Source organism: Anopheles bellator, chromosome 1 (genome assembly GCF_943735745.2).
Source record: "Anopheles bellator chromosome 1, idAnoBellAS_SP24_06.2, whole genome shotgun sequence".
Lineage (NCBI taxonomy): Eukaryota > Metazoa > Arthropoda > Insecta > Diptera > Culicidae > Anopheles > Anopheles bellator.
In genome coordinates, this window is record NC_071285.1 from 44,684,900 (window position 1) to 44,707,413 (window position 22,514).

The window sequence follows — 22,514 nt, forward strand, 5'->3', positions numbered from 1 at the left end:
TGGTGGTGCTCCGTGGGGGTCACCTTCGCGTCGCCCTTTGGCCAATGTTTGTCCACTGGCCGGTTGATAAATGATCGTACGCAGGGGTTGCCTGCCAGCTGCCCGGGACGGAATGTTTGCGACCTTCGATGAGTGTCGGCCGGAGCGACTCCTTGGTTTGGGCGAAACAGTGATATTATTGTAATGAGCACAATTAGAGCACGTTCATTATGGTAATTCCCTCGAGAGCTGTCCCTCGACATGATCCGATTAAGGCAATTTAATGAGCGATTAGCGAACGGCGAACATAACAAGGTGATGCTGGGTGAGATTTTTCCAAAGGGCCGCTCCGCTTGTAGCAATCGTTGTTGGCATCCAGAGTCAGCGATTGCCGATGTTTCGCTATGACCACAACCCTGATGGGCAAGAAACGTGAACGCTTTGGTAGGCGTTTTTAAGTCAGGAAATACTCTGGGACTACATCCTTAACCGGCCGGAGCCCCAGCTTTACTTCCGAATTCAGCTGTCAGCTGTTCAAGATCCACTGTTCATTCCTGGACAACTGCCCCAAGTACAGTGACCATCGTTGACGACTGTTCCGCCCTACTCGAGAGTTAAGTTATAAGGAACCATATCTGTTGAGTGTAGATTTCTTTCAACGTCTCTAGTTGGTTTTATAGCCGAAACATCTGTTCAGGAATTCTTTTAGGAACCTTTTTTGGAACAATTCTTGTGACGACTTGTCTAATCTCTACAACTTTAAAGTGAATAAAAGACTTGATTCAGTTGTTATTTTAATAATTGTTTTAAATCTCCCAAGCTCCAAAAAGGAATTTCGATTGTTCACTTCTTCTCTTTCGTAGCATTTAACTTTGTTTAATGCTCAGTTAATTTTTTACAGCTGTTTTGCTTGAACGTGTTTTGTCTTTATCGGCGATTTCTGTCTTGTCATAAATGAAATTTGAGTTTTGGAAACAAGAAAAAGCCACAGGGGTCCAGATTTGGTCAATACGGTGGCTTTGGGATCATTACTTTGTAGTTTTTGGACAAAATTTCGCACACAAGCAACGATCTTAAACTTCGTATGCACGTGGTCTGTTTAAAAAATTTCACGACTTTTAGGTTTCGCTTTTGGATTTCACGTTTGGGGCGGATTGCTTCGCGCAAATTGCGCATAACTTGCAGGAAATATTCTTTGTTAGCCGTTCTATCCTTTGGCAACAACTCATGTGGCACCACGACCCTGCAATTGAAGAAAACTTTGAGCAAAACTGTTCCCAATAGACCAAACTTGGCTTTTTGACGTTCACATCTTCTTATCTGAAAAAAGTTTGAACCAACGATAAGCGCTGCTTTTGGTCTTAATAGCTTCATCATAAGCCATAGTCAACATTTCGATTGCATCCGAGCTCTTCATTTCTTTTTCTACACATAATTTGATAAAGATTCCTTGCCATCCATTTTTTGGAAGAACAAAAAATCGCCGATGGGTCAAGACACGCGCACAAAAAAACAGCTGTTAAAAATTGACCGATTATTCAAAATGGCCGAAATTTTTACCATAAGTCACTGACATGTGTAGCAACCTAACGCCACAAAATAATGGAAAATCGAATAAATCATTTTTACATTTTAATTAATTTTAATTACATCACAAGATTACAAATTTCCGGATACTTTATTGTCACAATGTATTTAGGGTGCTCTAATGAGGCATGTTTGACGATAAGGATAACTTTTACAATTTTTTAAACAATAATTTAGTTGTATTTTTTTTTTGTAAAGCTGGGACCAAATTGAGCATAATTGAATACCATTCCAAACGATTCCACTTAAGAAATTCCATCGGAAATATAAAATCTACTTCATTGCTCAACCATTACACAAATCGCCTTAATTTGTTTGAGGTGACACTTTAAACTGAGCAGGGTGTCCTTTTAATTCTGGCCTTGCGTACGTCTTGCAAGTTTGGCCTATTAATTGGCAAACAGAAATTTGAAAACAGACTTACCAGAAAATGACCGCAAAGTAGTTTCGGGATCCAAATCAAAACAATCGTCGAGTATACGTTTTGTAACAAATTATATTTTTCACGCTAATTCCATTTGCACTTTATGAAAGGCTATTTACAAAAGGGATATAAAATTGTGCTAAAGTTGAAGTGGGAAGCGATAGAGGCCCGTGGTCTCTTCAGAACCAATCAGCCGGCTGCGCTGTGGCCCGTAACCCTCCGGCATCGGGCGAGTAACTTAGAACACATACGGCGCCGGAAGTCCGTTGAGCGCCGCGTAAGGACTGTACGCGGGCAGACCGGCGGCGGTGTAGGCGAGTGGCGCGGCCAGCGGTGCCGGGGCGGCGGCCACGAACCGTGCCGCCGGAGCTACGAGGGCGGGGGCAGCAGCAACAACCGGTGCCGCCACGGCGTGATTGATGGTGTGCGCGTTGTAGGAGGTGGCGTACGGAGCGACTACTCCTGCGGCGGCCAACGGCGCAGCGACAGGGAAGACCCCGGCGGACACAGCTCCCAGCACGCAGGCAACCAGACAGATCTGAGAACGGTGTTGCAGATGTAGAATCCTGGCGTAAGGGTCCGGCTTAGACTTAGGACTTACCACAATTTTGGCAGACATTTTGTTCGGGGAGTTGGTCTGAACCGCGAGAACCGTGCGAGGAACTAAGTGAGTTGGTTAGATAGCGGCGTGTTACTGTAGTCCCCGGTGACACTGGGGATGGTTTTTATACCGACTACACTATCAGTGAGTGAGCTTCGTTCCCCAAAATTCAGAGGAGCGCCTTCGATTGCGTCCAAGTAATTGACGATTCGGTGGAGCGAAACCGCGTCGGCCAATCCGAACGCGGCGCATCTGATGGGAATACTAATGGCCAGCCCTGCCCATCTGATAGCCCTGCCGCCTGGCGGCTTCGATTTGTCAATCGAAATCACAGGCCAGACGTGCTCCTGTTAATGGTGTCACTGCGTCGTTGCGTAACACCGAGTACGTCGGGTCTACGAGAGGGAACTCGACCTTGACGAGGGCGTTGGCGGGGTTTGGCACTTGATAAAGGACCTTCGATTTAGCGAAGGTACCGCCCCGCCCCGATTGGTAGGGACGACTCTGACAGGTGGGTCATGGATCTTCGCTTTATCCACGGACTTTGAATGGATGTGTAGGAGGCCGTACGTTTGTTGATCGAATTTTAAAGACCGATCGGGGTCCATCTGCCCACCTAGAAGAGTATAAATACCGTGGACATTCTTCATCTAGCCGTACAGTGCACTTCGGTCAAGAGTCAGCCCAAGACAGACAGCCAGCCAGCCCAACAACAACATGTTTGCCAAAATCGTAAGTAGCCTCTTCAGTAGCAGCGATCAGTCGATGTGACTCCTTTTCGATCCTCCGGTAGATCTTTTTCCTGGCGCTGATCGTAGCGGCGGTCTACGGTAAGCCCGTGTTCCCGGTGGCCTACTCCTCGCCCCTCCTGGCAGCCCCGTCAGTTGCGGTGGCCTCTCCGTTTGCCACTCCGTTCGCCGCAGCCTACACCGCCGGTCCCGTGGCCGCGGCCTACACTGCGTCACCGTATGCGTACAGTGCGTATCCCTACGCTGCCTACGGTTCGCTGGTTCTGTAGAACGGAAATCCCCGAAATTGATCGGAATTCACTCGGTGCTCCCCGGACAATGCTCTCGTTGATTGTTTTAATGTAAAATAAAGAATTTTTGCCAATCATACAATTTCTGGCATATTTTACTGTTTACATTACGTAAAGGTTTTTAGTGAGGTTCGTTTTATTTTATTTCATTCCAATACATTCGATAACCCAAATCAGCCATCCAAGATGAATTGTTATTGATTTTATTATTTCTATTGAGCTTTTCAACTTTTCTGGTTTTTGTCGCCTAAAAAGATAATTTAAAGCTTCTTAAAATGTTTCAAGGTTTAGCGACGTTTGAAAATCTATCTAAGGATTCACATTACATCTAAGGACCTTTGTTTCATCTAAACGTATCTAAATGCCTTAAAACAGGAGAACAAATAAAAGTCAGCCAAATGTTGATATAAATTGCGTACCTCAACGTTAATGCAAAATTATCAACTGCCACCAGATTAAACAATGATCAAACATATTCGAATTATGAACTCATAAAGGTCATTATCAGCCGATGTTCAATATCTCAAAATTCTTTCTAATCTTAGATCATCTCATAGATCCAAAGTCATTAAAGAGGAACGATAAATGAAAGATTTCTGAGGAAATTACTCTTCCGAATGTCCCTTTAGAAATGTTCAATGAACGGATATCGTCAACCGATTTCGTCTATATTAAGACTTGACAATCTTTGAGGCTTTTCCGTTTTCAAACCACCAAAAGTGCCCCAAAACAAGTGGAAAACCTCATTGGAGCTTCATTCATCTTATAACAATTTGACTATTTTTATTTGAGCATTTTATGCAACACGATGGCTCTACGGTCTTGACCGTGTGCGGTACAGGTGTGTCTCTCGATTGCAGTCTATGACGCTGATAAGCTTAGGCACTCTACTTAATCACACAGGTTCGCCGGACGTTAGGCAACCACCGACCGGTAACGGAACGTCGTGAGGTAGGGCCGTACCAGTTTCGCTACCTTCGCGACTGGCGCAACCAGCTTAGCAACCGGCGCAGCAGCCGGGGCCGCGGGAACGGCCGGAACGGCTGGGACCGGAACCGCCACCGGCGGACTGTAGACCACCGGATGTGGATAGTAGAACTGGGTCGGTGGAGCGGGCACGAAGAACGTCGGAGCGGGCAGTGGGACGGGCACGGGAGCCGGAATGGCCGCGGGCACCACGCCCGGGAAGGGAGCGAATCCGTTGTACGTCCGGGCGAACACCTGGGAGCTTTGGGCCGCTACAAAGGCCGGTCCGACCGGAGCTAGAACATGTGGCTTGGCGGAAGCTCCTGTGAGCAAGCTACCGACGACAGCGAGGAACTGAAACAAGGAACGGACACGTCAAACGGTGTGTGTCCTCGAATGACCAGCGCCGATTGCAACACACTCACCACTGTGGGAACCATTTTCGAGGCACTAGCGGAACTTACTACGCGGACAAGGCTGAATTCAGCGAAGAGGAACCTGCGGACTCGGTGGTCAATTAGCGCGTAATGAACCCATAATCCCCTTTCTCGGGTATTTATATCGACGCCCCGGGCCATTGTTCCCACCGCCGTCCAGCGGTCTATCGGTAGAGTCCCATCTGCCGGAACCGTGGTCACGATTATGCGCCCATTCGCACCGATTTCGGGTAGTATTTTCGAGCACCACCCAAACCGCCCATTGGCGGCGAGTAAATCTATTCCGTGGCCGTCGTCACCGGACCAGGCACGATCGTCTAACTCCGGCACTGGTCGGACATCGACAACACCCCGGCCACGCACTGTGACATAACGGCGTCGTAGGGGTGGCATTGAAATACGCGCCAAACATGGTCGCATAATCGGATGATCAATTGCGATTGCGATTTACTGCCTTCGGGGCTTTCCCTGTGTTTTGCCCTTTTTGCAGCGATTGAAAGTAACTTGATAACTCCGTCAAAACTCCTTTCCAAAAAAGAAATCATAAACCAGTGGCAAGTCGAATGAAAATTCAGTTACTTTATTATACAGAATGGTTCAGATCATTGGGACGGTGTCAACTGAATTGAACGGAAAGCACTAGAGACGAGGGGTCTGGAGGTATTTTGCGGTTCTAGATCCGTGAGGTCGATCGGGGGGGCATTCGATGCTCCACATCCTAGACAACCACGGTGCGTCCGTAGTATCCGTACGGCGAGGATACGACCGGAGCGGAATAGGCACTGTAAGCCACGGGGCTACCAGAGTACGTGGAGTAGACGGGTGCTCCGGAGTAGGTGGAGTAGGTTGAGGCTACCGGGGCACCGTACGCGTACGGATACACTCCGGCACTGTAGGCCAACGGATACACGGCATCCCGGGGCGAACGCTCAACAACTCCGGCCGAAGCGCACACCACGGCAAGGGCGACGATGAACTGAAACGGTAGGCAATTGATCCTGGCGATCTCCTGATCGTTCGTACAAAACACTTACCAGTTTGGTGAACATTTTTACGAACTTTGGGGAGTTTTTTTTTGAAGAGTTATACTCAAAAGTGGATGCTGAGCCGATGCACGTTTGTTTGGGTATGATTGTTCCACACTGCTTCTGAGTGCCTTTTATACGCACGATTTACATACTGCTGCCCCAGGCAATGTGACAAGAAGAAGAACCAGGACGCACATATATGGATGTGTAGAAAGATTGTTAATTCACTGGAACACCCGGAACGGGTGTGCTTGGGGAACGTCAGACCACAGCGCGGTATATAGAAGTTGATCATCTAACTTCCATCGATCAACGGCCAAAGCAAACGGAAGGACAAATCGCCAAACGTTTCGCGCTTTTAGTGGTCCGAAAGCCGGTCGTACAGGATTCGAACGCTACTTTCTTAGAAGTGCCTTACAAGAAGTCGTTTAAAGGTTAGCTTGGTTGTCTCGTTCTCTGGCCCGAAAGGGGTACGAACCCGTTAAAAATAGTTAACTCTACATTCGCTGCTCTCATTAAACCACCGGAAGGCACCGTAATAAGCGCCTTATTAAACTAACGCCGAACCGGTTGAGTAAAGTGGCCACAGGAACGAACGGGTAGATTAGCAAGAACCCACCACACAAGAAGAAGGCAGAACCTGGCCCAAGTCGGACACTTTTTGAAATGTGGTTAACATTTTGATGCCACTGGTTTGACGAATGTTTGAAATGGGAGCCGATTGAAAGCGAGAGCAAGATCTAGAATTGGCAGTTGGGCCGAAAACCAAGGTTCCCGGCACATAACCGATCGAAACCTGTTTCGACGATTACATTCGATCCGGTTGCGCTCAGCTAACTCAGTTCAATGTTCTTTAGCAGTTTCTAGTTGCTCCGTGTTGACTCCTTAAATAGGTGTGTGCCGGAAAAAGGGACACCAATCTCGGCCGGTTGAAGATAATACTGTTTGTTTGTTTATGTTTTCATTTCTTTCTAAAGCGGATTACTTGAGGCATTGGGCTACGGACAAAAACGGGGTTGTGAATTGATTATGAAAGTTCTCTACGGTTTATTACTCAACAACGCACGACATCACCAGCCAGACGGACATTCTTAAGGAACTGTAAGGACATTGCGGTAACAACGATGGGCTTCCGGCGTTTACCACAGCTGATACGGAGCACGGGCAGCATACGGTGCAGCATAGGCGGCCGCATAAGGCGCAGCATAGGGCGCAGCATACGGCGCAGCATAATGAGCATGGGCGTACGGGGCGGCAAACGGAGTGGCGAACGGAGCAGCGTAAGGAGCAGCGTAAGGAGCAGCGTAGGGTGCAGCGTAAGCGACCGGAGCGGCCACATGAGCATGAGGGGCGGCAGCGTACGCTAGCGGGGCCGCAACCTTAGCGACGGCTGGGGCAGCAGCATAAGCCACGGCTGGGGCAGCATACGCTAGCGGAGCGATTCCGTTGTAGTTCCGGGCGACAACCTGCGAGCTTTGCGCGGTCACTACGGCTGGGCCGGCGGCGTACGCTACGGGCGCCACGAGTCCTGGCTTGGCCGAAGCACACGAGATGGCCAGAGCGGCAAGGCAGATCTGGAAAGGGATCGTCAAGAATTAGTACCACCTACCCCGGCGCTGTGTCCTGCGTAGCTCCGACTTACCAGTTTGGTGAACATTTTGGTTCGAGTTGAGTTGTTGAGGGCTTTCGGGGCTAACTGTTAACGGCTGGAAGCTCGATCGGTGTATGATCCTTCAACGATCGTGCGCATCTTTATATACGACCACAACAGTAGCCAATCGGACTCATTCCGATGTGGCCCCTCCTCAGCAGCAGCAGCAGGAGGCAGGACTCCCATCGGCCAACCCATCGGCACTCGAAACTGGTGCAACAGTGGTACGTGCGCCGGTAATTGCTTTATGCGCACTTTCCTGTCCGTCGGTCTCTTCTTCATCATTTTGTCACCTGAAAGTGAGCCATAAACCCCGCCGGGCGAACCGAACTACTAATCGACCGCGCGAAGGTCTCGTCGAGGGGCTGAAAATATACCAAAAATTGGAAATGTGGTAAACGACTTCTGTCAACCGCCGGTAAGGGCGGTCCACGTGTTACGTTACGCGGCGCGGTGACGACGCCATCGGCTTACTATTTACTGATGCTCATCACGTACGGTGCACGCCGGTAATCGGATTACAATTGTGGGACCGTTTTCTTTGCCACTCTTGCGCGTATTATTTAGTGCAGGCCATTTCACGCGGCCGGTAGCTGCTCCGTTACTGCACGGAGCGGCCAGGCACCGGGACCAGGACGCGCTGCTAGATACGAGGGTTCAGAGTGGTACGTAAATTATGGCCCACAACGGCTGGCAACGGACGCCATTGCTTCATATTGGAACACTAGTTCAAGGGCACCGTGGCAGTTCTCCACCGGCGGTTTGCCGTTGGCAAATCGGATCAAGGTGATCTGAAGACATCGATGATAAGTGTGCGGCGGGTTTGCCGAAAGTGTCACGGAACACTTACCGGCGGAATGTTGGCCTTTCCGAAGCGTCCGGGTCGAGCATGTAAACAACTCAATTTGTCTCGCTTCACTCATTGTTTGGGCTAATGCTAAGTCGCAAAAGATTAACGAAGACGAAGAGAAATGCTGTCGTTAATTACAATATTAAAGCGAAAGAAGTGAGTCTTTTAAACGTTAATCGTTTAACTTTAAGCTATCCAATAAATTCCAAACACAAACTGGCAGCCAATCGTTGTACTTGGATCGGAATTGTTAATTGGATTGCATCGCGCCTGGATGCTCCGATTCATAACCAATATCGGTCGGTTGCATCGAATTGTTCGCCACCCCCCAAAGTGCAACGGAACGCTGGAAACGAAGGAATTAGTATTCGGCACCACTTTTGCGCCCGATACTTACACAACGAGCGCCAGCGGCTGGGATTTGGAGCGCTATTTTTGGGACTTTCTTTCGAAATCCTTCCTCAATTCGACCAAATAGAAAAGGAAAATTAAGAGAAAAAATATATGACGAAAATTACGGAGGGGTGTGCAAGGACACACGGCCCTGTAACCTGTAACTCTCGCTTTCTTTGTCTATCTAGTGGGGGTTTGATAGATTTGCATCTCGTTGACATTCGGTGGCCACTCGAAAATGGGGCGAATCACTCGGCAAGGATGCGTTAGACGCTGCAAGGAGGTGGCCCGGCGACCAGCGACCGGGGGTATATAAACGGCGTTTGGTCTTTACGACATCAGTTAGTGCCTGGGCAGTCGAACCTTCCGAACTCATTCCGAATTAACCATCTCAAGCCGAAATGTTCTGCAAAATCGTAAGACCGTGGGATGAAATCCTTTTCAAAGTACGTTTCTTTTAAATACTCCGCCTTTTTCAGACCTTGGTTATCCTGCTGGCCGTTGTGGCCACCGTTTGTGCTAAGCCTGGAGCCGTGTTGCCGGCCGCTCCGCTGGCTTACAGTGCCGCACCCCTCGCGGCTCCATTCGCTGCCCCGCTGACCGCTTACTCGGCTCCGTTGGCCGTTGCTCCTGGTGCTGTTCCGGCCGTGGCCTATGCGGCCGGGTATGCCAACGTTGGGGACTCTGCCTTCGTCACTTCGCACAACTCACAGGTCATCAATCCGGCGTACGCCGCGTACACTGCCGCTCCGGTGTTGTCCGCGTATGCTGCTGCCCCGGCAGCGCTGGCCGCTTCACCCTTTGCCTACACCGCTCCGTTTGCCGCCAAATACGTCCTGTAACGCTAGTCCGATTTCCATTGTAATGCATTGTTGGCAATAAATGTGATTAAATGATTGTAACACCTTAAAGATTGTGCGTTTTATGTGGGTTTATGGTTGATAAGGTTTAAAATATCACAAACGTCGGTCCTTCATGGTTGTGCTTCATCTTGTTAAGCAAGATAATTGAATGAGAAAAAGTAAATTGAGCATATTAATAAACAATTAATTTAACCATTATTTATTATCTTAAATCGGCGAACTGATTTTATACGCTCATACCTTAAAGTGACGAATTTACAGATAGTTACAAAATATTTCAAAATATGTTTTGGTTCTTCCAAGATTACTTTTGTTTGCAAGTATTGAGTTCACAAACCAAACACACCTCTTCAAATGTTGTAAGGGTCACATATGGCTTTTCTGAAAAGTATACGTTAATATTTCTTCATCAGTATGAAATGTAATAAACTTGTCTGTACACTTTTACATTTCGGTTGTAATCCACTCGACTTTATTTCGCTCTTCTTGAACTGTGCGGTATGCGCAGATCCTCTCGCATCCGCGTTTGGATTAAGATTACTTTTAGCTCTGATCCAATCTGAGCTTGCTGCGACCTAACTGTGGTGGCTTACGTAACCCTTTTTGCAATGCTCAGCATAATCGATCGTCGCCCGAGTGGAGTGAGGGTGTTTATGCTGAGTCCAATGTTTATATCGTCCACCAGATGCATTTGGGTGGTTCCTGTGGGTATTTGATTATTGTTTACCCAAACGCGATTCTTCGCTAAGAGCAACGATCGCTCTGTTACATTGTTTCACGGGTCTGCCACATATACATTGTCGCTCTAAACTTAAGCCGGGGCTGCATCCACCACAAGTATTATATTAAAAAGTATGTATTTATTTTAATCTAGATTGTAATTAGTAATCTTTCCTCGTATCCTTACGGCGATTTTCGTTCACCTTCTTGTACTATCACTTCTTTGTCGTTGTAGATCACGGTCAAGACCTACTCTTGATCGTTTGGGAGTGATCCTGATGTCGATGCACATTGAGTACAATCTATTGTTTCAACCGACCCTTTTGGCGTCAAGCCTTACCAAGAGTTCCTTATGTTGTTCTCCTTGGAATGTTCTCTTGAAGATCAACAGCATTTTGCACATTTTGAACAGGGCTCTAGTATTAGAGGCGAAGGTGGAGTTCGTTGAGATAAAGACCAAATTCATTGAAAGCTGTGTTTCAAATAAAAAAGAGAAAATCTTCGGATCTTGGGCCCAATTATTCTAACAGCAGATGGAAAAATTGCTTTTTGCTTTAGCACATGGCTAAAAGCACGTTGTTCAACAAGTTTATTTACACAGGCTTCCACTTTTGCCCTGGATCAACAGAGAGAATCAGGATCAGGCCGAAAACAGAGGTCCTCTACTTCAACAACACCGGCGCCGGAGCGGCAGCAACGTACGGCGCGGAGTAGGCCAACGGAGCGGCAGCATAAGGGTACGGGGCGGCGTACGCGGCGTAGGCAAGAGGGGCGGCATTGCCGTGGAAGGTCCGTTCGTAAACGGCGGCACCCTCGGCGACATAGGCAGCCGGAGCAGCGACATAAGCGGCCGGCGCGGCGTACGCCAACACGCCTGGCTTAGGGTCAGCCTTCGCCGACACGGAGGCAACGGCCAGGATGGCGAAAAGGCAAACCTGTGAAGAAAAAGGCACCGAACTTTAGTCTTCTTTCCTATCGATCGAATACTATGTCGGATACTTACAATCTTGAACATTTTGAAGATAATTGGGAGCTTGAGGCTGGGGCTGGTCGAATGTTGCTAATGATGCGTCTGCAGCTGGACTGATGACTTCCAGTGAGCCGCGAGTGTCTTAAATACGAATCAACGAATCACTGGTGGTTGAAGCAAAATCAGAACCCTGGACCATCGGATAATCGGTGGCCAAGTAGGTGGTTTGGTTTTGGAGGACCTTTGGCCGCACGCGCAACTGAGTAATGCACGAAATGTCGAAGAATCCCTTCCTCTTGGTTGTGACTTGGACTGGCGTGACATTGGGGCCGCGCCAAGCAGCTGGAACTCGTGTCGCATACGAAATCTGGTGTGGCCATCAAAGCGCATGAACTGTGTGCCTGAAATGATAATACTGGTCCAATTTGTTCGTGGCCAACCTCTAACGGCTGTTAGTTACAGATGACACGAAACATTTTACCTTTCTTATCAGGAATTATCAATCCTTTCTTTCTCAAATCATTCCTTCATCATTATAACATTAGATTGTTGTTAAAGCTGAGAACATTTCTTCTTTTACCACGAAAATAAAAAAAACGGTTTCACGGATTTAAGACATAAATTCGTAAAATAAAATTGAAGATATTTGATTTCTAATAAAAGGCTATCAGTGATATTCAAGAATTGGTCTACAAGATTGAAAATTCCAACTGCAAACACAATTCCATAAACAATATTTACATCGTCGTTTGAAGTAATAACCGTTTCTAACGATTAAATTTTATTATTGTACACGTCGCGTCGAGGTTGTGAATGATCTGCGGGATCAAACAGCGGACATCGGACATCGGATGAGGGGATGAAGATTCGCAACTGTTGTGTTCCTTTGCAGCACCAGGATGGACTAGGACCAGGAACAGCAGAATATAAGTTGCGAACCAAACGTAAATCCTTGAATCTTCTTTTGGCCTTTTTGGGTACTGCAACGATCTACTTTAAACCGCACCGTTGCTTCGACCACCTGCTTTGCCAACTTTCGAGGCCCGCTTCCGGGCCGCCTCGCTTCGATCCAGATTGTTTTGGAAGTAGGATGATTCCTTGCGCGCCTGAGCAATTTCGGTGCGCAGCTTCTGCCGGCTGACGGCCTTCTCGTACGCTTTCAGCTCGCTCAGGTGGACCCACTTAAAGCGTGGCATATACTTCATGCACCACAGGATATCGCAGAAAACGGACTTTCGGCTCGTGCAAATGGGTTTTGCGTTGAGCTGTGCGACGATCGCCTTTGCCACCCGTTTGCGTTCGAACTCGACCCATCCGGCGGTGTATCGCAGCATCGCTCGCTTGCCCCTTGCAGTTGTCTTGCGTATCTGGCCACCTGCAATCAAACGAGCAGTAGGGAGTGAAACACATTTTTATACATTGTGGCCTGTAAAAGGCTCTTCCGGTCGTACCTTTGTTGGACGCTTCCAGGTAGATGCGGCCAACTTTGCCGTACGGTTCGAGCATCTCGCGCAATATGGTCACGTTCATGTGCTTGGGAATAAGGGAGATGTGCACAATGCCAGGTTTCTTTTTCTTTTCCAATGGTCTCACGAACCGGCCCGGTTTGTCCTCTTTGCAAGGTTCATCTTGCTCACCATCGTTGGCCACTTCAGCATCTTCAGAATCCTTTCCACTGTCAGCCTCATCACTCGAGGCGCACATCGCATCACTGTCCAATTCCTCTTCTTGGGGCGAAACCTTTTCTCCGTTTTTTGATGAGCGAACCATTATTATTTGTGCACGTTTTATTTCGGCGCGATCCGGTCGAAAATCAAAACAACTCAAGATGCGAAACACTGTCAAAACAATGCCAAGAGCAGTGCTGCCAAACAGACACCTTTTCGATGGCAGTGACATATTTCAAGACATCGTTTTTCAGTGAACTTTTCGCGAGATTATAGAAAAATATTTATCCAAGACAAGAACTTTTTCGAAATTAGAGAGAAATGTTTATCCAAGACAACAACTTTATAGAGATTATAGAAAAATATTTATCCCAGACAACCACTTTTTCGAGATTCTACAAAAATGTTTATCCCAGACAACTTTTTCGAGATTATAGAAAAATATTTATCCAAGACAACCACTTTTTCGAGATTCTAGAAAATATTTATCCCTGACAACTTTTTCGATATTATAGAAAAATATTTATCCAAGACAACTTTTTCGGAATTATGGAAAAATATTTATCCAGGACAACTTGTTCGAGATTATAGAATAATATTTATCCCAGACAACAACTTGCTAGAAAATGAACAACAATAGTGAAAATGAATACGAATGCGAACTGTCAAGCGCGGATGAACCTTTCCGCAAGCAAACGAAACGCACTGCGAACGAGCGAAACCATAACCTCACAAACACGCAAAATGCAAAATTCACTCTTTTAACACGTACAGACGATCGACCCTGGCTTTATTTGCTCTGCTTCCGGTTGAATACATCTTCCGAATGTCGGAGTTTTAAAACACGATACACGACCTCACGAATGCTAGCTGCTGCTGCTCCTTTGACGGTGCACTTCCGCGGCACTCGCTCCGATGTCACGCGTCGCATATCGGTCCTTTGGATCGGGCCTAGTACGGTTTTCTGCGGAAGGAGCAGCCCTCGGTGAGGCGCGCCTTGCCACCGGTCGGCTGGCACAGGATCGTCGAACAGCCGGCACAGACCACTACGCTCTGGGCATGGCTGAAAACGGTGGTGATCTTGTAGCAACCGGGGCACTTCACGTCCATGAAGTACGAGTTCGGATGTGGCACAAGGCGCTTCAGCTTGTGCTTCCTCTTCTCCTCCGCCGGCAGCGGGTGCAGGAAATCCTTGGCGAGCGGCATCACTATCGATTTATCGTTGTTTATCGATTCGGCCGAAAACACGTGGAGCAAAAATTTCACTCCGAAGGCGAAGAAAGACTGCGAATGACTAAGAGAGAGTCGAGTGTTGATTTTCGGCACGTCGACGCTCACGACATACGGTTTTCTCGCTCTACAGCACGCATTTTATATGTTGCCTTCGGAAGTGTGCTCACGTACGCAGCCCAAAAGTGACGTTTATTTAGAACATAACAGCAACAGTTCGAAAAGCTGGTCGAAAATCGGTTGAAAAGGCTGTTGACTGTTATTCGTTCAAGACCTCAACAAACCAACAAAGCAGCCTAAGGAAGCACGATTGAAGGAGTACTCGCTGGATTTCACCGGAATACCACCGGAACTGAGGAACTGACCAAGAGGATCAGCAGCGAAAGACGTCGGATGAGAGAGTTGAATAAAATCGTTTCGTTTTATTTCGCTAATCACACTGGAATGTTTTGCTAGATTGCGCGTTGTTTGCCTAGACTGCTGCCGTTTTAATTGAGATCACTAACAATACGATCCTCTTGAAACCACACCGAATACACTCCAAAAAAAACTGATGCTGTGGGGTATAATCAATCACCAAATTGGAGTCGGAAACTTGATAAGAAAAGATAAACTAGATTCGCGATGAGTCAGTCACGGGGTCACGGCAAACATTAGACCGTTCACAAACAAAAGGTTCATCCACCAAGGTCCGGTGCATCTGTTGATCCTCCTCCTGCGCCACCGGAACACAGTTCTCCACAGTTTGATGTGGCAAAGGACATTCCCACAATTCCGATCCCATCGGTTCCGCGTTAACACTTCTCACTTTTCCGGTGTGCATAGAATCAGCTTAGTTTGCTTGTCGTAGCATGGAGAATGACCGCTTTTCCTTCCCTTTTGTTCATTGCGCCTTGATGTTTGATGTTTCATGCTTGATTCGGTAGGCGATCAAATTCAAATTCAATCAATCAAGTCGAAGGCGAGCTTCAAATCTTGCAGTACTGAATTAGGAGCTTATCGCACGGATGCCACGAAAGATCAGAAGGCTAATCCGCCAAATCTGCGGCGCTTTCGCTCTTTTTTTACGGTTATACGGCCGGGTTTACGACCCCTCTCGGTCATACGTTGCTGCAACTGGTCGAAAGTCATTGGACGGCAACATTCGACAACTTCGTGAATGACTTGAACTGCTTGTTTATGCCAAGGCCTGTAAGTTTTGTAAGGTAAGCAAAACGAAGGTAGGTTCACAGATTACCTGTAACATTTGAAATCCTACGACCATTGCTTAGAATTCCTTGTGAATCGTGATGGAATTTTCATAGGGGTTGCAACGACCAATTTTAGACCAATTTGGCTTGGCTGCTTAGTCTATTTCCCCTCTTGGCTTTCCCCTCTGTCGCGGCGACAAATTCCCCTCTGTCGCGACGCGCCGGAAGATAAAAAACGACGAACGTCAAAAAGCGCGCTTGGTTGTCGATTTCTCCTGCGATTTTCTCTCGGCTAATAGCTTTTTGTTCGGATTTTTTTGTTCCGTCGATCGCTTGATTGGAGTTTTGATTTGGACCAATCACACTGACCGCCCTGCCAACGGTCAATCAGGTTTCCGTAGTAACTAGTAACCGACGCGACCGACGGAAACGAGTGAAGTGCGCGTTGGAAGCATCGGACCTGCCGATGGGTGAAGGACTCCGGTGCAAACAAAGGATAGGTTGTGCGGCGCAGGGGTGCGGAAAGTAACCAGTGCGGGCAACGGCCGTTAGGTAAGGAACGGGCTGCAGCTGTCAGGATACGCAGCAGCGACGCGCCCGGATGGCCCAGAGCAACAACAACAACTATGAGGAACTAGGAATAATCGGAACGGGTAGGTGCGACTGTTGAGCCCACGGAACGGCATCCAACACACAGTCCCTTCAAGGACCTCGTAATAATATACCTTTTTCTCGTCGGTTTTCTTTCCCTTCCAGGATCCTATGGGACCGTGTATCGGGCGCGGGATCTGAAAAATTCTGGCAACATCGTTGCACTGAAGAAGGTTCGCGTTGCTCTCACCGAGGATGGCGTTCCGATGACGACGTTGCGCGAAATTTTCATGCTCAAGCAGCTGGACACATTCGGGCACCCGAACGTTGTGAAGTGAGTTGTTGTTTTCCGCCGTGCAACAGGTGGCCACGGTTGCCACTGGCAACCGGAGCATCGATACTAACGCAGCCGCATTGCCCGTTTCGCAGGTTGCTAGATGTGTGTCAAGGACAGCGCCTGGAGCGAGAAGGACAGCTGGTGCTGTTCCTCGTGTTCGAGCACCTTGACCAGGACCTGGCGGAGTACATCAAGCGGTTGCCATCGATGGGAATGCCGTCAATGACCGTACAGGTAAACAGAGAGTTGTCACTGCTTCGTTCGTACTGTGGCCGAATGTCCTGGAGGAGGCCCCGTGCACGACTGTGTGCGTCTTCTTCCTGGGCAATTGATCGTTTGAAAGCCCCACCTTAGCGCTACCGGAGTGCCAGACTTGCTCAAGTTCCATTGACCATTGTTTAGTTTGAAAGTCGGATTCGAGTTTCCTTAAAATGGCCTGTTGACCGACGCGTAAGAGGTTCCCACCCAAGCTCAGGGCCTCCGTGTGGACTATTGAAGCGATGGACTAAGAAGTGGTATCCTCTGAATTGTTGTTGTTGTTGTTCCCTCTGAAGCACAACAAGTTGTTGTTTTTGTTTTTTGCCATTACTGGCCATTGTGTATGTGAGCCGCCTCCAGCGCTATAGGCACTATTGTCTTTGGAGTTTGATTAATTAACCATGATTTCAACGAAAGATAAACAACGAACCGTGTGTGGTGCCGGGACGTGGCGTCAGTCCGAGCACCGGGATGTGAAGGGCCCTCAGTGGTATTAACGGCTGGTTCCATTTATAGCGCTTGGCACGGGAAATGCTCACCGGAATCGACTTTCTGCACTCGCACCGCATCGTGCACCGTGACCTGAAGCCGCAAAATCTCCTCATCTCGTCCGACGGACACCTGAAGCTGGCGGATTTCGGACTGGCGAAGACGTACGATTTCGAGATGAAACTCACGACGGTGGTGGTCACGTTGTGGTACCGCGCGCCGGAGGTTCTGCTCGGCGAAGCGTACAACAGTTCCGTGGACATCTGGAGCGCCGGCTGCATAATGGCGGAAATGTTCCAACGGAAGGCCCTCTTCCCCGGCACGGCCGAGGGTAACCAGCTGGAGAAGATATTTGAGTAAGTTAGTTGAGCGAGACAAGGGCGGGGGCAAAGGATGAACTCTATTTCTGGTATCTGCCGTACCCAACGCGCACAGGTTAACCGGCCGCCCATCGGAAGCGCAATGGCCACGGGGAGTTTCGATCGTACGAGAAAACTTTCGCCCCACGAAGGCGCGAGAACCGCGGGAATTCTGCCCGAAACTGTGCGATGCCGCCAACGATCTCCTGAAAATCATGCTCGCCTTCAACCGGTACGACCGCCCGTCCGCCCGACAGTGTCTGAATCATGCGTACTTCACGCAGGAACCGATGCCAACGTAGGCAACGCGGAACGGCACTGGTCACCGCCCAGTGGGGCGCGCCAATAATCAGACTTAATATCGTAGGGGAGGACCGCGCCGGAGGGGGAAAGTGTACCTACCGTTTCACAACGATACAAAGGAACGACGACGACACCAGAAAAATTACTATAAGCTCAACCGAAACCAACCAACAGGAAAGTTAGTTAGGAAACCGTGAAATGAAACTGAAATGAAAAAAGGACCTCTCATATGAAATTTACATAACTTTATATATATAAACACACTCACTCACACCACTACCAGTTGTCTTACTGCCATACGCCTGTTCTGTATTAGATTGTAAGTTGCAACGCAGGATTTCATGGGCCAGATTTCGAGCGTGAATTGTCGTTAAGGAACTCTACTAGCTGTTGCGTGTCATGCAGATTTCAACCCGTTTTGTACCGTCTAGTACTAGGGACTATTGTCCATTGGCATGTAGGGATAGCAATAGAAAAAGGAATTTTTTGGAATAACACGAAAGAAAATCGATTAAACCTCATCGGTGTTGAGTGTTTTATTAATGGTCTGTGTATGGTTACAGCTTACCTCCGATTGTTCGCTATTACTTTGCGCGATGCAATTTAAACGCACGCTCCAGGGGGGGATAGTGGAACAGATATCGTTTTGTGGTTTTATTTTATAGTTTGATAATATTCCAAAATACTGATTTCACAGTCGTTGGTACTAGTGATTCCGTTTCCGTGCCGTCCTGGGCCAGGTGCCCGGTGACCGGTGCCCTGTGCACCGTTTACGGTGGTGTACGGTGCGGCCCCAACGAAGCATGTATGTGGGGGTTTGGTTTAAAATACGGTTTGTAAGTCTTATGCGTTGTTCTGTCTATTTTGTAGTATGTTTCGCGCTGCTTGACTGACTGACTGTGCGTAGTAGTTCTTCCGCGCTGCTCGCGTAACGGATGCGTGCTAAGCTAATCAATCGATCCCATGAACACACACATATACTCTCACGCACATACACGCACACACACATCAGCAGCACGGTCAGCGTAGTACAAATATATATGTATGTATATATATATATGTAGAGAGTTTTGGTTTTACGATAGTTGTACAACGTTCAGTAAATTCTTTGATTTGTCAACAATAAAATGTATCCGGTAAAAGCAATAGCAAAACGGAAACCAATCTTTCCACCCGTAGCACGTGTATGTATATAGTGTTTTTTGCGCCGGCCGCGGGGCCAGTGCGCGAACGAACCCCAATAGATTGCACGGAAAAGTAGTTACAAATATATCTGTATAAGAGTTCCCCTTGACCACAGGTTTATCGTAAAATTAGAGCTACCTCTTGCAGCACATTGTTCGATAACCATTCTGAGTTTCCAGTCCGTTTTTAGGGTCACGAAGTTGCGAACCATTTCACTAGGACCTCTGTACTAAAGTGGCGATGCTTCATAAAATGTTTCGAATGTGGTGTAGATTGCGAGAGGGTGCTGCTGAATTAACGCCATTAATGCTGCGGGAGTGGTACTACTACTACTGATGCTGATGGATGTGTGCTTTGGCTAATGAGCAGAAATTTGCTGGTGCTTCGATTACTACAAAACTCGATACGCTACGATAGTTGTGTCGGATGCTGATAATTAAATACCTTTGCGTTCAATTTGTACAAAACACATACACGCGCTCATTCGCACTAACTCGATCGAGGACTTTCGATAGTTTTAGTTTAGGACTAGAAAAGGCTCCTGCTCGGGGAGATGACCCCCTAGAAGGGATACAAGGTATGAGAGTGTAAGGTTTGTGTCTAAAGTTTTCCTCCCCTCTTCTATCATACACGCTTCGTGGGAAGTGTATTCCTTCGGTCAGACAGTCAGCTAAAGGGTTTCTACAGGATATAAAAGTACGGATTTCCAACCCCGGCGGTGCAGAACCTCAGGGTGGGTAAAAAAGTTGCCTATCTTCCAGTCTACCGAATAACTTCTACAGTATTCTTAGCAAAGTTACCTCATTTACGTTTAGGTACATCGAGAAAAGGATACCCCACTCGTCACCGTTCGATGATGCCTAGTCCTAGTGATGTGCCGGTTCTGGTCGGCTCGTAAGAGTAAGAGTACGATCGAGGAAGTGCGTGATACAATCTTGCTCCCGTACATTAAAGCTTGGCCAGTGTTTAGTTTGTGGGATGTTCCGGGAAAAAATGCTTCTACACTACGTCACTAACGGATAGGAGTGTGCTAAAATGTACAACCATGACGATTCCCCCGGGTGCGATTCCCCGGACGGACGCCTGGACGTGTAAAGCCGGGCGAAATTCCATAACCTTGTTTTTTGGGCCGCTAGGAATCAGATATTTTTGTTGCTCGGGTTGCCGCAAGACTGCAACGAATTTTGGTTTAGTAGTTTATTAGTGTTCTGCACATCTAAGCTCGACATTTACTATCTTTCTTTAGCAGGTTAGGGATTTGGTTACACCAGTTTTGTCAGCACAGAGCACGTTCAATAAGGAGGTCCAAGGCAATGGATTAAAAGTTCTATCGAAATAACTCAACAGTGCGCCACAAGACCAGCTTACGTACCACAATAACAGGAGAACTCTTTGAAAGAATCAAGAAACGAAGCCAAAGCTCTGGCCACATTCTAACAGGTTTCGCTCTTCTTTTTAACAATTTCAGTTGCCTAAAAATAGAAACTATGCTCCCTGTGCGGCTTCTTGCGTTTTGCGGAATAGAAAAAGGACCCTTTCAGAGAGGGTTTACCCTACGATTGTTTTATGCCATCCATGTCTACATGTCTACAGTACAACACAAACACACACAGAGACACACACCGAGAGTCAGATACAGCACGTGGCCACTCGCTGATTAAGTGTTACTTCTACGATGGTGAAAGATTTGACCTTTGTACACAGCAAGACGGAGCTCAGAAAGGGGTCCCCGTTCGAGGGGGTGCCTTCGTGGTGTGTCGGATGGGTGGGTGGGTGGTGGGGGAAGTGGAACAGGACGATGCGGGGGGGTTGCGGTTTGTGCGCCTTGTTCATATCAAAAACCATGCCCGTGTTTTGTCGCGGTGTGGCGTAATACTTTCGGCGGCTTTGCCTAGATTCATTATTCATTCATAAGAAAATATCTGCAGTTTGTGAAAATTTACAGCTTAAAAGTTAAGTTCGCTCTCTCTCTCTCTCTCTCGTTCGATCCTTCTCTCTCCCACGCTGGCTTTCGTTGTTAAAACGGTCGCACGCACGCTCCCAGACACAACCGAGCCGGAGGCCACATTCACACGCATCGCATCCGCGAGCCGCACACAGAATTTCGATTGGTTTCCAGAAACCATTAGGTCCTGGCTCGCCATAGGTGGTCATCGGAGAAGACAGGATACGTTTATTGTATAGTTGTTTGCTAAAAAGGCTCATTAGTCCGCGCAGACTGTTCGCAGACCGTGTGCGCTAATGCTCTAATACGAGATACCGTGTAGATTATGGGCCTTCCGGGGGCCTTGTAGAGACCGTGTTGTGTAGGTAAAAAGTTACTTGCTGGCTTGAGTATTCCATGCTTGTGCGGTGACTATTTTAAGTGTCCGGAGACGATCTAATTCCGAATAGGTGTCCGAATAGGTTTGCATTGATTATTACCATAAACACATGAAACGGTGGTGACTAGTTTGGTGATTATTTTGTGATCGTATTCAGTAATTGATATTCGTTTCTGGCACGATGCTTGTGCTTCCATTGGTTCCCGTCGACGGTTTCCTGGTTGGTTGGTTGGTTGGGTTTTATGTACAGTAGACAGCCTGAGGAAACTATGATTATTTTACGTGATGCCGATTGTGCTGAGCTTGTGAATCGATTGCGATCGGGTGAGCTATAGAAAGGGCTTGACACGAAGAGCTTTAAACCAAACGCCACCACCAAGGATCCTTGGCCGCCAATTTTAAACTTGCGATTGGAATGTTGATGTTTTTTTTTCTAGATGCCTTTTCTTTTGAGCGTACGCAAATCATTTTTACAACAGCTTTTTCGTTAGTGCATCGAGTGGAGAACTCCTCCATCGTTTCCCGTTATGTACAGTTGGTTCTACGAGAATGTTACTGCCAAACGTGCGCACGGCGTGTTCCTGTTTGCCAAATTGTTGGCCAAATCCGGGCCGGGATTTACAGCTTAACCTACGACACGCGCCTTCTGTTTGCGCAAAAAGTCCATCGCGTTCTTGTCGTTGACACGTCCCTCCAGGATCTGCAGAATCGGGTGGTCTGCCCGGAAAGAGAGAGAGAGAGTAGGGAGCCCCGGTAAGAGAAGGTTATGGCCGATAACCGGAGGAGCCGCAGCTACTTACTTTTGTCCTTCATCTCGAGCAGCGGCAGCTCGAGCTGGGCCAGTCCGTTGAAGTTGTCGTTCATGTTGAAGTGCGTGGCCACACCGGGGATGTTGGTGAGGGACAGGAACGCTTCGCCCGCGAAATCGTTCGCCGTGAGCACGTCGTGATCCATTACGGTAAACACAATCATGGCCGTCTCCACCTGGCACTGTTCCTGCGTGATGGAAAACTCGAAGCACTCGTCGAACACCGGGTTGAGTGTTTTCTGTAAATATGGTCCCGGAACGTGAA

At 47.9% G+C, this 22,514-nt stretch overlaps 7 protein-coding genes across 7 annotated transcripts in view; 3 read left to right on the forward strand and 4 right to left on the reverse strand.

Moving 5' to 3' along the window:
- Positions 1–2,228: 2,228 nt before the first annotated feature.
- On the reverse strand, positions 2,229–11,553 carry LOC131215694 (calphotin-like). The gene is made up of 9 exons (XM_058210086.1): positions 11,542–11,553; positions 11,241–11,473; positions 10,879–10,954; positions 7,704–7,757; positions 7,205–7,635; positions 5,835–5,923; positions 4,594–4,868; positions 2,592–2,627; positions 2,229–2,528 (listed from the first exon to the last, which is right to left on the reverse strand). The coding sequence occupies exons 1-9, from the start codon at positions 11,551–11,553 to the stop codon at positions 2,229–2,231; spliced, it is 1,506 nt and encodes a 501-aa protein (XP_058066069.1).
- On the forward strand, positions 3,309–3,609 carry LOC131206411 (cuticle protein 5.1-like). Its single transcript, XM_058198952.1, has 2 exons — positions 3,309–3,323; positions 3,385–3,609. Exons 1-2 carry the CDS (start codon positions 3,309–3,311, stop codon positions 3,607–3,609), a joined length of 240 nt encoding a protein of 79 aa, XP_058054935.1.
- On the forward strand, positions 9,234–9,797 carry LOC131206410 (cuticle protein 67-like). The gene is made up of 2 exons (XM_058198951.1): positions 9,234–9,371; positions 9,435–9,797. The coding sequence occupies exons 1-2, from the start codon at positions 9,357–9,359 to the stop codon at positions 9,795–9,797; spliced, it is 378 nt and encodes a 125-aa protein (XP_058054934.1). The 5' UTR covers positions 9,234–9,356.
- A 677-nt stretch (positions 11,554–12,230) lies between the features above and the next one.
- LOC131212183 (uncharacterized) lies at positions 12,231–13,325 on the reverse strand. The gene is made up of 2 exons (XM_058205952.1): positions 12,960–13,325; positions 12,231–12,883 (listed from the first exon to the last, which is right to left on the reverse strand). The coding sequence occupies exons 1-2, from the start codon at positions 13,276–13,278 to the stop codon at positions 12,504–12,506; spliced, it is 699 nt and encodes a 232-aa protein (XP_058061935.1). The 5' UTR covers positions 13,279–13,325; the 3' UTR covers positions 12,231–12,503.
- A 602-nt stretch (positions 13,326–13,927) lies between these two features.
- On the reverse strand, positions 13,928–14,484 carry LOC131210193 (small ribosomal subunit protein eS27). The gene has a single exon (XM_058203406.1). The coding sequence runs from the start codon at positions 14,379–14,381 to the stop codon at positions 14,127–14,129; it is 255 nt and encodes an 84-aa protein (XP_058059389.1). The 5' UTR covers positions 14,382–14,484; the 3' UTR covers positions 13,928–14,126.
- A 1,391-nt stretch (positions 14,485–15,875) lies between these two features.
- LOC131209083 (cyclin-dependent kinase 6) lies at positions 15,876–18,955 on the forward strand. The gene is made up of 5 exons (XM_058202069.1): positions 15,876–16,248; positions 16,352–16,520; positions 16,616–16,757; positions 17,298–17,626; positions 17,706–18,955. Exons 1-5 carry the CDS (start codon positions 16,197–16,199, stop codon positions 17,929–17,931), a joined length of 918 nt encoding a protein of 305 aa, XP_058058052.1. The 5' UTR covers positions 15,876–16,196; the 3' UTR covers positions 17,932–18,955.
- A 2,965-nt stretch (positions 18,956–21,920) lies between these two features.
- LOC131216602 (BAI1-associated protein 3) overlaps positions 21,921–22,514 on the reverse strand; it is a 42,736-nt gene continuing 42,142 nt past the window's right edge. Inside the window, exons 10-11 of the mRNA XM_058211135.1 lie at positions 22,242–22,488; positions 21,921–22,158 (exon numbers count right to left, since the gene is read on the reverse strand). Of these exons, the coding sequence (XP_058067118.1) occupies positions 22,067–22,158; positions 22,242–22,488 (339 nt within the window). The 3' untranslated portion in view covers positions 21,921–22,066. The remainder of the gene's footprint in view (positions 22,159–22,241; positions 22,489–22,514) is intronic.